The sequence below is a fragment of the Strix aluco genome, chromosome 6, assembly GCF_031877795.1.
Source record: "Strix aluco isolate bStrAlu1 chromosome 6, bStrAlu1.hap1, whole genome shotgun sequence".
Classification (NCBI taxonomy): Eukaryota; Metazoa; Chordata; class Aves; order Strigiformes; family Strigidae; genus Strix; species Strix aluco.
Window position 1 is genome coordinate 40,680,423 of NC_133936.1, and position 14,234 is coordinate 40,694,656.

The 14,234-nt window shown below is 46.2% G+C and overlaps 1 protein-coding gene across 4 annotated transcripts in view; it reads right to left on the bottom strand.

Moving 5' to 3' along the window:
- Positions 1-757: 757 nt before the first annotated feature.
- The window catches only part of FN1 (fibronectin 1), a 54,959-nt gene continuing 41,482 nt past the window's right edge, over positions 758-14,234 (bottom strand). For 2 of the 4 annotated variants that reach the window (XM_074829751.1, XM_074829755.1), the window contains 14 exons: positions 13,122-13,391; positions 11,046-11,233; positions 9,852-9,939; positions 9,496-9,672; positions 9,156-9,245; positions 8,752-8,931; positions 8,115-8,204; positions 6,809-7,275; positions 6,094-6,232; positions 4,503-4,667; positions 3,158-3,283; positions 2,445-2,551; positions 2,060-2,170; positions 758-1,603 (listed from right to left, as the gene is read on the bottom strand). In XM_074829751.1, the coding sequence (XP_074685852.1) occupies positions 1,529-1,603; positions 2,060-2,170; positions 2,445-2,551; positions 3,158-3,283; positions 4,503-4,667; positions 6,094-6,232; positions 6,809-7,275; positions 8,115-8,204; positions 8,752-8,931; positions 9,156-9,245; positions 9,496-9,672; positions 9,852-9,939; positions 11,046-11,233; positions 13,122-13,391 (2,273 nt within the window). In that variant the 3' untranslated portion in view covers positions 758-1,528. The remainder of the gene's footprint in view (positions 1,604-2,059; positions 2,171-2,444; positions 2,552-3,157; positions 3,284-4,502; positions 4,668-6,093; positions 6,233-6,808; positions 7,276-8,114; positions 8,205-8,751; positions 8,932-9,155; positions 9,246-9,495; positions 9,673-9,851; positions 9,940-11,045; positions 11,234-13,121; positions 13,392-14,234) is intronic. The other 2 variants (XM_074829752.1, XM_074829754.1) reach the window with 2 other exon arrangements.

The window sequence follows — 14,234 nt, forward strand, 5'->3', positions numbered from 1 at the left end:
CCCTGTTGTTGCTCAAGACTTTCTGCAGAGGCAAGGGAAGGATTTCTGTGATGCTGCTGCAGCAGTGCCTGAGGGTGTGCGTGCCAGTACCTGAACAGCCTCGGTTCTGGATTCAGCTAGTTGAATTTACCACACTGCGAAGGGAGATGGAATGGCTGGGAGTTGAAGGAAGGGTGCCATCACCCCTCTGCTAACGCTTTAGTGGTCACAGGTAAGTCACCCTCCCTGACAGAGGCATGAGCATGCTCTGCCCCACCCCGAGGCCTGGAGCAGGGGCTCAGAGACCCAGCACCCCTCTGGGCCTGCAGGGGCGGGGGGCACTGCATCCAACTACAGCCCAGCTTTGGACACATCCAAGTTTCACTGATTTTGGCAACTCACTGAAAGCATATTTAATTCTACATATTTAAGCGTCTGGCTGGATCGAGGACCATCTCTTTACCTCAGTTCATGTCTAGAGCAAGGACTATTTTCCCTTCCCTCCCCCCCTTTCTCTTCCACCTATTCCCACCAAGCAAGCCTCTGCCTCCTGCAGCGTGGCATACATACTCAGAGTGGCTCTGCGTGCTGCCAGGGCAGGGGGTGCAGCTGGAAGTCTTTAATTAACAAACTGCTCTACAAAGATTCTCTTGAGGTTTACTTCACGCTTGATTGAGATGTTTGTTCCATCTTGTTTCAAGGCAATGCTACTCCAGCTCAGAATAATAATCTTCATCCTAGATTCCGTGGTAGCAAAGAGAATCACTTAAACTACATGTCTGGTTTGTAAATCTTTTTATTAAAAGAGTTGTTTTTTCTTTTCCACAGTAGTAAAGCTTTGGCACTTACAGTATAAAAATAATCACTGATCATAATTACACCAAATTCCTCTTTGTCAACTGCATACTAAGTGTCTTCAATACATTTTATTCCCATATAAAAACACTTGAAGGTCAGGGGAACAAAACTGATAAATAACAGTATGAGATATAAAGATACAGCTAGAAAAATACTAGGATCATGGAGAAAGAATTAGGACTGTGCATATTTTAAATATCACAGTGATTGGATTTGCTGTTCCTATCTTATTGCTGGCTGCACGCTTATGTGAAAGCAGAAGTGTTTGGTGGACTTTCCTATCGCTAAACTTCAGTAATGTTGTACTCAAATGTTCTTTGCATAGCATGGGAACCTTTAATTTCTACACCCTCCCTCCCCTGTAATATTTTGATCCCCCACCAATTTGTGATTCAGCGTCTCCCCCCTTTTTTTTTTCCTTTAAATTTGAAAATACTGACTGGTATTCAACACTTTGACCAAAACCAAGACAATCGCTATCAATCATGAGAAAAGTCTGAAACACTCCAAGAGTGGCGCTTGGAGAAGCCGTGAGTTGAGCTTAAGCTGGGAAAATGGCTCCAGAGCAGAGGGCCATTCTCAAAAGATGCAGTTTTGCTAGCATCACTCCAGTTTGGATGGTAATGGTGGCAGATAGGTATTTATACTTTGGTTTGTCTGTTGCCATGGCCGCAAGAAGTCTTGCTGGATGTTACTTTCCCCGTGGATGTTGTGTGTCTGCCTGTACATCTAGGGGCATGAAACACTCAATTGGGCAGTTGACGTTCTGTCGGGAGGGAAGGAAATCAGTTAGCGCTCTGTCCTGCAAGGACGGACACGTCTGTGGTGTGGTTTGGGCTGAGAATTGTTGCCAGGCCACGTAGGCGTTCAGCTTTCTCAGCACAAAGCACACGGGTGGTGTACAGCAGCCAGTGAAGACGAGGAAATCACTCCATGCACTACCGCCTCAGCCAGAGCATGCAGGCGCGGCCCAGCCCGAGTAAACGAGACGTCCCGCTGACGTGAGCGTGGTGCTGAACGCTGTGTGTGGAAGTGGGAGCTCGAGCGTGCGTGCTGTGCTACGCGGAGTGGTGCTTTGCTGGGCCAGTGGCCATCACACGCCTCTGAGCAGGCAGAAAGCTGCCACGCCGCTCTCACCCCTCGAGCCCTCTACAGACCCCACAGCTCTGTGCCACAGACCAGACTCGCAGTAAGGGAGGGCAGAGAAAGAAAGTGTACTCACGGTGTTTGTGGCCTGGTGGTACCTCTGTGTAAACTGTGTGTAGGTATGGCCAGCAGAGCCTTCGGGGGCCACCTCCACGCTGGGTCTGCGGCAGTTGTCACAACGCCAGCCCTAGAGAAACGGAAGGTGCGTGCGCCGGTCAGAGCATTCCTACGTGTGGCTGCGGCTCCACCAACACCAGGGAGGTTGCTCCTCCTTCACACAACACAGGCCCTGATGCCAGTACTTAAGCTCTCCTTCTAATCATCTTTCTTTCTATATGGGCTCATTTTGGCCAGGCATTAGACACCACCTGCCCTGAAACCCCAGAGCCTTAGGACCACGCTCCAGCACAGCCTCCTCTGCCCCATCCCTGTGTTCAGCATGCCACATCTCTCCTGCTTACCTGCTGTCCCCCGTAGCAAGTGCAGGAGCAGATGGCCCCAAAGTATTCCTTCTGCCACTGCTCTCCAACTTGGTACATCTTCCCATCATCGTAGCATGTGGTCTCATCTGTGGAGGGACAGGCAGAGCTCAGTGGCATGGCCTGTGCCTGGCTTTAAGCATTCTCAAAGCAGCTTGGCGATCAGAACTGCTCAGAGCCTCTGGCCAGTGCACTCTCCCTGTTCGACCGGAGGCTCACAGACTGGCAGGGGGAACATCAGTCAGTTTTATAGCTCTCCAGCTTTAAACTAGAACATGAGGGTATTTGCCTGACAAGAGCAATGCAGTTTAATTCATAGTGTGAAGTCTAGAGGATCTCAAGGCGACAGGCCCTGCAGAAAAGTCCTGTGTTACTGATTAGGGTGATCTACACCACTTAGTGCAGTGACATGTCCCTCGTGTGTGGCTCCAGGGCCAAAGGCAGATAGATGCTGAGTGTGCTGTGACCTTAGCTAATGAGAGGGTTTTCTTCTTTTTAAGCTCAGGAATGTGAGTTTTATGCCTTCAGCTCTTGTGAGAATAGATTCAATCTGTCACCAGTTCAGCCTCCAAAACCTGCATCGAACACACTGATACTTCACTTGTCCCCATGGCACGGCCTTAATGGGAACAGCCCAGAGATGCTGAAACTTCTGGAATGGGAGCTCAGTTAAATAACACCAGAAGGAGACTTACGAGGTTCACACTTGAATTCTCCTTTTCCATTTCCAAGGCAGGTGCAGCTCATCATCTGGCCATTCTCGCCCTGCCGGTCCCACTTCTCCCCGATCTTGTAGTTTACACCATTATCGTGGCACCACTCTGGAGCAGGCAGAGGAACAAGAGCAAGAGTTACCCCCCAGGCTGCAGTGACACAGCGGGAGGAGAACAGCTTGGGGTTGTCTCAGGAACCAGCAGAGGGGTGGGAGAAAGAATCTTTTCAGCTCATGGAAGTCCCAAGGAGGAAATGGGCTCCTTCTGGAAATGGGTTCAACTCCTGCAGCTTTTAACTGCTGAGGACTGTTACAGCTCTAGGAAAGGGCTAGAGGCTCTTAGGAAAAGTGTAAGTAGGATGTAACAAAGAGTGGGGAGGGGGAGAGGAGGCTTGGCTAATAGGAGAGGAAGAGAAATTGAAGGGAATTTGATAGACATGGGGCAAGAAGGGAGAGTAAAATATTTTGAACGCACTTTTTCGAGCAAACACCCAGTAAAACTGTATCACAGAGACTGTGAAACACAATGGGTAACCATGTGTATCAAATGATGAAATACAAGTATTAATCCTGTAAAAGAAGTGTCTTCCCTGCAGTCACTCCTCTGAGTCTATGCAAATTGCAGAAATACCCTCTTAGTCCACAATTTAAAAGCACGATTTAAATTAGTTGGATATGTGTTGGGTTAAACCACTCAATCACAGACTTTTGGTCCATTCCCTTACATGAAGTTTGATACTCTTCCACATAAACCACAGTCCTGCAAAGAATAAAACTTAGTGCCCTGGCGGAGGTGTTGCCTGCTTGACAGAGCTTCAAAAAAAGCAGCTGACAAAATTAGAAAACTAGTTCTGCAAGATGCTTCGCAAATGCTGTCTGCAATGCAAAACAGACCCTGTACTTGCTGTAATACCCACTGAAATCCACACAAGTTCTGTCCGGCCCAATGCAGCAATGTATATAACTAGGAGATGAAAAGTCAACCATAATTTAACACTCAAACCTGTCTTAAATGGCTACTCAGATGCTGTCACTTAGGCATCTTGCCTATCTCAAAACCAAATGTTTAACTTTAGTGAAAAAGCCAGTACTTATCAATACAATATTGATTGTTGCTGATGCAGTGAATGGCAATACTAGATAAGCTGCACAGCTCAAAAGAAACCAAAGTTTTCCATCATTTCTCATGATGCAAAACACTGCTTTGGTTTAAAAACTTAAGAGCCTGCATTCATTTGCATCATGTTTGGGCCAGGCTGGTTCTGTCAAACATGCCATTAGTGCTCAGGGAGCTTGGAGACAGGGATGGGCAAAAGCAAGCTACTCACTAGAAGAATCACATCTGAAATGACCACTGCCAAAGCCTAAACACTGACACCAGAGCTTAAAGCCAGTTTCAGATAACCGCTCCCATTCCTCGCCAATGGAATAGAAGGAGCCAGTGTAAGTGTCAAAGCAGGTGTCATCCGCTGGCTGGTTCAGTCCTTCAGACACTGGAACAAAAAGAGAAGAAACGGGCATCACACACAGCAATAGGAACTACTGAAAGAGAGAATGTTTTTCACTGAATACACGAGGTGTTTTTTTTCTTCACAATATCCTGGCAGTAATGGAGCTACCCCATGGGCATATACTTCACGGCTCTGTCAGCAGTCCAGACTCCCTGTGATTTATTTTCCATTTGCATGTGTCAGAGCAGTGGAATGATAAAAAAGCTTGACACGAAGGCTATTTTCATTTTGATTTGCCAAGTTTCAAGCAAGTGTGAGTTTTTGCATTTGCTGCCGGAGAGCAACAATCTGACTTAGCCTGTTTTTAAGAGAAACACGCTGCGCGATGCTGGGGAATGGCAGGAAGCTGGTAGCTGCATGGGCACTTTCTTGGGGCACTTCAGATTCTAGCTCCTGGCAGGGGGATGGCAGAAGGGGACCAGACCATGATGTTGGACAGACTGATTTCCACCTTAGGTGTGTGCCTTGACTGGAAGGTGGGTGTTTTACAACCAGCAGTTCAGTGTGTGATAATCAGGGTCAAGAGTTAATGCTCTCAGTTCCGTCTGTGACAGAAAACTGGGGTGCTGGAAGGGCAGAAACAACCTTATTTCCCAGGGCAGTAGGAGGCTGCATGGAGAGGCTTAATGGGTGGACAAATTAAATCCTTAACTCTTCATTTCCTCTTTTCCCATCCCATCCTCCTCTTCATTTTGACCTTAAAATACACACAGGAGGAGATGGAGGGAGCAAAAGAGCTGTTGACCAGACCCCTGTGCCGGTAAAAGCAAAGCTCAAGTCCCACAGGGTGTGTGTGGGCTCTGGGCTTTCCAGCTGTGGCAAGTGCCTCAGACCACAAGTACTTGTGGTTGGTCACATGGCTTCTAAATGCTGCCTGTTTGTGCTTCATCAGCATCTCTGCAGGCAGCCTGCCCTGCGGCCAGACCTTCGGGATGGTCTAGCGGTGCTGCTGGACAACAAACACAACAGCAGTGGCAAATGACTGACAGAGCAGTTCAGCTGGCCACCAGCACCTTGCCACAAGCATGACGTGTTTTTGTGACAGCAGATCTTCGCTGCTGGGCAGGAACCTGCGACCCTCAACTTCCTCTGAGAGCAGCAAATACCAGATCTCTTGCTCCCTCTTGGGCACTGACCCTAGAGGAGCATATGGAGCCTCAAAGTACATTCTTCATGATTAGACAACAGATCAGAATAGCTCTAGTCACACCGTCAGTGTGTCAGTCATCCCAAACCAGTGGCCCTCACAAATCACTTGTCCTCATGTCCTGCTATGAACTCTCTTTGCCAGGAGAAGTGTCCTTTCTGAACTGTTCTCAAGCCTGGGCACCAGGCAGGTTGCCTTGAGTAAGGGAAATGAGGCAGGGACAGCACAGGTTCACCTCAACTCCATAAAGCTTTTACTTACCAGTATTGCCAACTGTGACCACCTCCTCCAGCACCTTTTGTCTCCGGTGATCTTTCAGGGCTTCCACTATGATGTTGTAGGTGGCCCCTCTTGTAAGACCGGTGAGCGTAGCACTGGAGGAAGTGCCAGGAACCCTGAACTGCAACAGGAGGCAATGCCGAGTCACCGGAAAGGGAAGAGTGATTACTCCTTAGGTGTCACCCCACTCATAGGAAAGACAGGGTGTTTAGGTTGCCTTTGATGCTCTATACCATGCTGGCACCACACCATTGCCCTTAGACATTCTGAGAACTTCACAGAATAAATACCAAGTTAAACTTGACTACTCTGGGCTATGGTTCATGAGGGATATGTTATTACTGCCATTTCAGGAAACAGAAACCAAGGGAGACAAAGAAGAAGGGCTAAGGGAGTCTTTGGTTTGGAGAAGTAGAACCTCAGTCTCTGAAACTCCCAGTCACCTCCCTGACTGCCCCCTTCCCTGGTTGATACTGACAGCATTTCAAGGGCTTTCTGGTTTAGCAGTTTTATCCTGTAGCTCTCTCCATGAAGGAGAGGAGGGAAGCCTTCATCCTGCTCTCAGCTACATGTCAATGACTCTATAAACCAAACCCAACTGTCACTCCTTTAACACAGTAGAGGGCTGGACTCCCAGGAGACATCTGCCGCCACAGGTGAGGCTCACACCATTCCCGTGCCAAGACAGTTCCGTTACCTGCAGAGTATCTTCATCCTGGCTGACCGGCTGACATGAGATGATGTATTCAGAGCTCTCCAGCAATGGCCTCCACGAGATGGTTGTCTGAGAAAGAGCTTCTTGACCCGTGGTGTCGTTGCGCCTGGGCCCGCGGGAGTGAGGGTAGGAAGGTTCAACTATGATAGGCACTTGGTACCCAGGGATTTCAATCGCTTCGTCTACGTTTGGTGGCTGCCGTCTTGACCCTGGCCTCAGGGGAGTTGCTGTAGTGGGTACAGGCCGTCTGTAGCCGTGCTCTTCAAAGAAGACTTGTTGACCCTGGTGTCCTATTGTCTGCGGGTGCCCAGAGGTGCCTGGAAGTTGGATACCGTTTCCATTGTCATACCTATTGTTTGTGAGGTAAGGGGTCCCCTCGTCAATGGAAGGTACGTCAAGAATGTCACGTTGGTTGGGGTGTGGTCCGGTAATCAACGTGGGAAGCTCATCTAGCCAAAGAAAGGTTAGAAGCCATCAAGCAAAGCGTGGCAAATTAACAGTGGTATATTAAACAGCTAGAGTGGCTGCTGTACACTGCTCCAAGCATCAAAGATTAGCAATCATCCCAAGATGCAACACACTTTTTATAACCTCATTGTGTTTGTGAGGGTCATTTATATCTCTCTATATATTTATATACTATATAAATATATGTCTGTCTTTCATACATAGGCATAAGAAGTGTGTTGGTATGAAATTTTCATACAGCTGAGCAACAGTTTTGAACACTGCAACCCAAAGAAGCCACCACTGCTCAAATTGAGAAGAAGAAATAATTACAAGAGATATTCACAGGTTATCAGTTTAAGAAAAATCACTGGTGTGGAGTAAGAAACTAGTTCCTTGATCACATTTGGATATACAGCTGGTATTTTGCTTGCTACAGGTATCTCATTCTCACACTGTGGAGAGTGTAAAGAGAAATGCACTGGGCAACACATTAACGGATTCTGCCTTTGATGCCATTATGTGCTAGATGGAAATGAGTGTTAACCCTGATTTAATTATCAATTAGGTACCCAGGCAAGAATCAAGCACCAAGCATGTTGTTCTGTTCTTAGAGTTCAAACACAACTAAATGTGATTAATGTAACTTCAGAATCTTACCTCTTCCATCCTAGAAAGGAAAACTTCCTTACAAAGCCTGTTTGACTCATAAAAATGGTGCGGCTGAATGGTGTGAACAGGGTATTTTAAATAACATTATTATTTCAGTCCTGAGATTATATTCCCCAAGTGGAAGACATAATCTCCTATTGGCACACAACAATCCAGAGCTTTGTTTTACCTGTCCTTTTTCTGCCAACCAATGGTTCACTCTTTTGATTGTTCTTCACAGCAATGATGTAGATGATGTATTCAGTTCCAGGTTCCAAACCTAGGGAGGGAGGAAGGACACAGAGCAATCTTAAATTTAAGGGTTGCTTTTCTTTTATGATTATGTGTGGGATCTAAGGCAGAATGAGAGGTGGGTACAGCTATAGTATGGGTATGTGCATTTTAAATCTGAAGTTTTCAGGACAGTACAAAGAGTCTGGCCTCCTGCTCCTCAGAGCAAATTTCAAATCTGACCATGTCAGCTGGGATCATGGACGCAGCAGACACAAAACATAATGAATCTTCAGAATGTGTAACTGATGGGGGCCAGCGTCATGGGCTTTTTTCCTTGAATGGATGAGAGTTTTTTGTTTCCACTGCCACCACATCTGTGGATTATTCAAATCTGATGGCTGATCTGATCAAAGAAGTGCATTGTGTTTGTAGGACAGATGTGCTTATAAAACTGCTATCTGTCTCACTAAAGGAAAAAAGCTTTGTCTTTCTCTTAGCTGACCATCAACACATTTTATAATTATGCCTTTTCCCTCTCTCTTCAAATTTAAGTGTTTCAGATGAAGAGTTCCCAAACAAAACGAGACAGGTACCAGTAATAGTAGCCTCAGTGGTGCCAGGTCGGGGGCGAGGCAGAACCTCCTTGGCTGGTGAGCCAGGTTTCTCATATCTGATGATGTAGCCTGTGATCTTGGCTCGTGGAGGCTGCCAGGTAGCCAGGAGGGAGTTGCTTGTGGTTGTAAGGAAGCGCAGGTTAGAGGGAGCATCAATAGCTAGGTGAAAACAAAAGGAAACGAGTCAAATGCAGTAAAGGCAAGCATATTCTTCACCCGACCTGCATCTTCTGACACCCTTCTCAAACTCAAGAGTAAAACATATTACTGTAAATCATAGTAAGTATTATATGTGATCAGACATGGACAACTTCCGCCTGACCATATGTAACTTCTGCTCATGCTAACACACAGTAAACAGTAAAGTCAGACAAGATCATTACCAGTGGAGGCATCAATCACTACTGGGGAACTGCGCGCATTCTCGTTCAGAGTGTAAAGGTAGATCTTGTAGTCATTGCCAGGTTGCAAGCCTAAAATGAAGTTGAAACATAAATGTTAGCTAACCTGAGGAAGCCATCTAAAAGGGGCACCAGAATGTCTTTCAACAACTTCTTCTTGGAGACTAGTCTTTATGACTCAGATTATTCCCCCCCCCCCCCCCCCCCCCCTTTTGTTCCTACAGTATTTCTCATCAAGGAAATTCAACTACAAAACAAGAACCCAGTGTACCTTCTGGTATGACCCTGGAAACTCCTGCACCTGCAGAAGCACCTCACTTACCAGTGATAGTGTAACTCCTAACTTCAGGGCTGATAGTCCTTTGAATGGGGTTCTGGCCACTTGCTGGGACAGCATCAACTTGGAAGCCAGTGATGGTCTCAGTCTTGGTTCTCCAGGTAATGGTGATGGTTGTCTCGGTGGCATCTGTCACACGGGCCCTGCGAGGGGGACTAACATCTGCACCAGGAGGAAAAGGTCTGCTGTCAGTACTATGGGGACTGTGAATCCTACTAGCTAAGTGTTTGTGAAGGCCTTTACTGGAGCTTTGTAGAGAGCCCTACTCTTGAGATGGTAAGATCTCTGCCTCTGTACCCAGCACAATACTAACTGGTCAGTTGTGGAGGATCACTACTTACTTTCAAGAGTGGTGACCACCCCCTGGGCTGGTCGGCTGGTCAGAGAGTCCTTCAGGGCATACACGCTCACTTCATACTTGGTTGCTACCTGGAGTGGACAAAGTTATGCCATGTTATGAGAAGGACCTAGCACAGTGGGAAATACTCCTGCCCTCATTCAGTGTTTGGTGGAGCCACACTTCTCAGTCGCCAGTTACTGAAGTATGAAACCTCAAAATAACTGAAACCAGTGAAGGATTGATGGGGTAATTCTAATTATTTCCAGCTGTAGTAAAAGAGTAGACATGGACCCTGATAAACAGTGCTGTTGATAATACTAGTAGTGCACATGTGCACACCCAGGAGGAGAGGAAATCCTGGAAGAAGCTTATTTGTCATCCTTCATTTTGGAATCTGTGCTTCAAAGCTTGTTCTTCAGAAAAAGCTAATTTACATCCTGTTTTTCCTGGGGTTAATGGATGCCATTTGCTATGATAAGGTCCTCTTGCTGTGAAAAACAGAGAACGGTGGAAGTTACAGCCTGGTCTTTCATCCTTGACTGCATCAGATCAGGAGTCCACTTAGATTAGAATGTTTTTTTAAGGCTCATTTTTGAAAATGATTCATAAAACTCCTTAAAAACAGATCAGTAGCTTTTTAAGATAGCAGGAATCATAAAAGCAGTGATTTTCAGCCTTTTCGAGTTCAGGAACTCCTGAAACGTTTCCAGTGGAGAAGATGGCTATATAGCAAATTTAAGCCTACTCACAAAAGACTTGAATTTTTTAGTTACATTTTGCACAATTCTTAAAAATAGGCAATAGACTGCCAGAGCTCCCATTTCACAGCTGGAAAACCTCTGCATTAGGTTACTTTATCTGACCTCTTTTGTGAAAGATGAGTAAAAGCATTTTACTGGGTTACTGTTGATTGTGAACCTGATAATTTGCATTTGATTAAGGCATCCAATCTCTGTACTAAATGAGGAAGGGGAAAGAATGAAGATTCAGCAGGCCAGTTCCTTGCCTTTTAAAAACTATGGTAACAAGCAGTTACAGCTGATGGCTAGTCAGACTTCAAACAGAGCCAGACCCTTAGGAGCTGAAATGACCTACTCCAACTGAGGTTCCTGACCCAGGAATCTGAAATTGCTTCAAGTTCTCCTAATATGTCCTTCCCACAATGCAGTCTGCATTTCACAAAGAAAAGAGTTACCATTAATCCAGACACGACAGCAGATGTACTGTCCGGAGAAAGGTTGATTTCTTTCATAGGACCAGTCTTTTCTTTGGGATTCACTCTGACTCTGTAACCAGTAAGGCGAACGTTTGGTGCATTCCAGTTGACGGTAAGACTGGTGGGAGTTACCTGAGTAAACTTCAGGTTTGTTGGAGGTGGAATTGCTGCAAAAATCCAGATTGGCACACGGTTAATTTAAGGATGACAGTCTTGGATAAAACAATATTCTCTCCTGAACATGAGACAGGTTTAGGCCTGAAATATATGGGCAGGAAAGTGGTGTGCCTTCTGCAAACACAGGCATAAAGCACCGTGCAAGGGGACAAGGTATTCAGGAGGAGATTCTCCAATCTACCGTAACGCTTTTTAGTAAAAATAAGGAGATCTCTGTGCTTCAACCGAAGTTAGGCAAGTGACAACACTTGCTGTGATATAAGGTGAAGGCTTTGGGAAGTACTTAAATCTGTAGGAGGACAGTGTGGTTTAATTCTCCTGCCTGTCTCTGCTTTTCATCATACAGCTAATAGTTTAGTCCTGCTTCACTTGCCTATCTCTGTTCATTTCTAAAATACAATGGATGATTTACAAAAGTAAGTAGGAAGCAGGCTCAGGAACCGCAAAGAGGATATAAAAATACTGCAAATGCAGAGGGGAAGCATTTTACAGCCACTTACACAAGTGTAAATTACTACACAGAGAGCAAGGCAATGGAAAAGCAGAGCTGTGGTGGCCATAAGGCTCATCACGCAAGAGTCTGTTCATGAGCTAACACATCCAATACCTTTAAAACAAATGTTTATATATAAAGAGAAGCGTCCATTAAAACATTTTCTTGCCTTACTGTTGGTAATCCTTGGGCTGTAAACAGGGAAAAAACATACCTTACCATAGTGCCCACTATTAGCGCGTTGTTGTGAAGTTTTCTAATTTTATAGAGTGGAAATACAAGATAATTCTCCCTTCTTGCTTTGCTCAGAGCTCAGTCTAAAGCTTATGAGAGTCAATGGAAAGTCCTGAATGACTTCAGATAAGTTTCTGAACAGCCCCCACGGGGTAAGTCTCAGAGAGTGGGTTTTAAAAATGACCGTATTTGCATTTCTGGCAGGTAGTCAGCCAGCTGTTTCAATCACTACAGCGTTTTGCTTCAGTTTAGTATAACAATCTGTACACTAGGAACCACTGTCTTCTTTACACCCCTGGAATTATAGCACCAACTTTTCATCCACAAATGAACGGGAGACCTTTATTACAAAGGTGCTACCTTTGTAATAAAGACATGTCTGGTAATGCTGGAAGCTTTGCAATAGATTCCATATTGCTGGAAGTAATTTTATGTCAAGCAATTAGCTTCCTTTTCCATTTTCACAAAGGAATTTTAAAGGTATTCTACATGGAATTGGATCAGACTGGCACATAAGGGACTCTCCCAAAGGGAGCATGTCCTCTTCTCGCGGAGGTGATGTGAGCGCAGGGAGCGGGCACGCGCACGGGCTGTAGTCCTTCGGGCAGTGCCAGTGAAGGATCTAGAGGCTCCGTGAGACCTGAGGGTTAAGCAATCTCCTAGCCCTTCATGCTGATCTTTTGCTCCATCCAGCAGCGAGGACCCTGGGGGATGAAAGCTGCCCTCATCTCTCTGTTGTTGGTAACTGCCTCTCTGCTTGCGGGTGCCCCATATCCTAAAGACAAGAGCGTTGTGAGAGGGCGGTTCACCATGAATCAGGCTCCGTGACTACGACCGCACATTACTGATCCACTTGAGGACTTAAGTGCTGTAAGGTAACATCCCTCCTTTCTCTAGAATCATCTCCTCTAATCCTGCTGATCTTTCCTGCATTCCCCGCCTGCCGCAATGCGTACGTACGCAGGCTGACTCGGCTGGCAGCCAGCTCTCCAGCACCAGCTAAGCCATCTCTCAAGCGCAATCACATCCCCTCGGCTGCCCCTGGGGCTTCCCCGGCGTGGAGCACCAGTTGCGCATGGAAGCACACTTCACCCAACAGGGCAGAAGCCACTGCTGCCATGGCCTGCTGGGTGGTGTAGTTAAAGGTGTACCTGTGGACTGGGTCCCAGTCAGGGGCAGGCTCTCCATGTCATCGTATATGGCAACGATATTGATAGTGTACTCAGAACCTGGCCTGAGGCCATGCAGCTCAGCAGTGTCTTCTTCGCCACCTGGGGCCGGCAATAGCTCATGGATTCCATCCTCAGGGCTTGAGTAGGTCACCCTGTACCTGGTGACTTGCCCCTGCGGGCTTTCCCAAGCAATTTTGATGGAATCAACATCCACCTCAGTGAATGTTAGTCCTTTAGGGCGGTCAATGTCTGTTAGGCAAATTAACGGTAAGAGGTTATGTGATAAAAAGCAGGTCGTGGGTGAGGAAAATAAAAAGCATTTCTATAACATGCAAAGCAGTTTTCGGTTTTGCGCGGGAAAGGGGGTACTTGATTCTCCTCTGTGCTGCACCTTGCACACATGCTTACACTCGTGCAGAGTAAGGCTGAGAGTTTGTGGGTGCCAGACAGCAGGAAGGCAATCTTGGCCTTGTTGAAACCAAAAGGACTTGCGTTACCACCTTCAAAGCAGCCAGGACACCAACTCTTACCTATATTTGAATCCCATTGGCACTAAAACCCCTTTCATGCAACTCTTAGCAGCATTAAGCTACCTTAAAGTGGTCAAGAGAGAAAAAGAAACAGGAATTTTAAGACCCGTTTCTACCATCAGAGCCAATAACTGGTTCCTAGTGCTAGAGGCAGCCAGACAACCCACCCAACTCGGTCAGTTCAGATTCGTGCTGCATTTACTTTTCACTACTGTAAGCTGCTGTGCAAAGCGCCAGTTCAAGGAGAATCAGTCCCACTATTTTCTTTCATAAATTAATATCCAATTAACACACTTATCAAGAATGCAAATTACTCAGTATATTATATTTTTAAATCAGTTAGAAACAAACTTTTCAGCTTTGTATTGAGTGCACAGGGAATGCCCACAGGTGCAACTGGGCAATATGCACACTTCCCAATTAGACCAATTAATCAGATTTTCCTAGCAAGGTGGGAGCTCAGTGCTAGACAGCAAGGTCTTGCTCCACAGAAGTCTAGTGTGGCTACCACAGAGCTATACCCATTTGTTACACAAAATGCGAGGATCTAGCATATCATTTT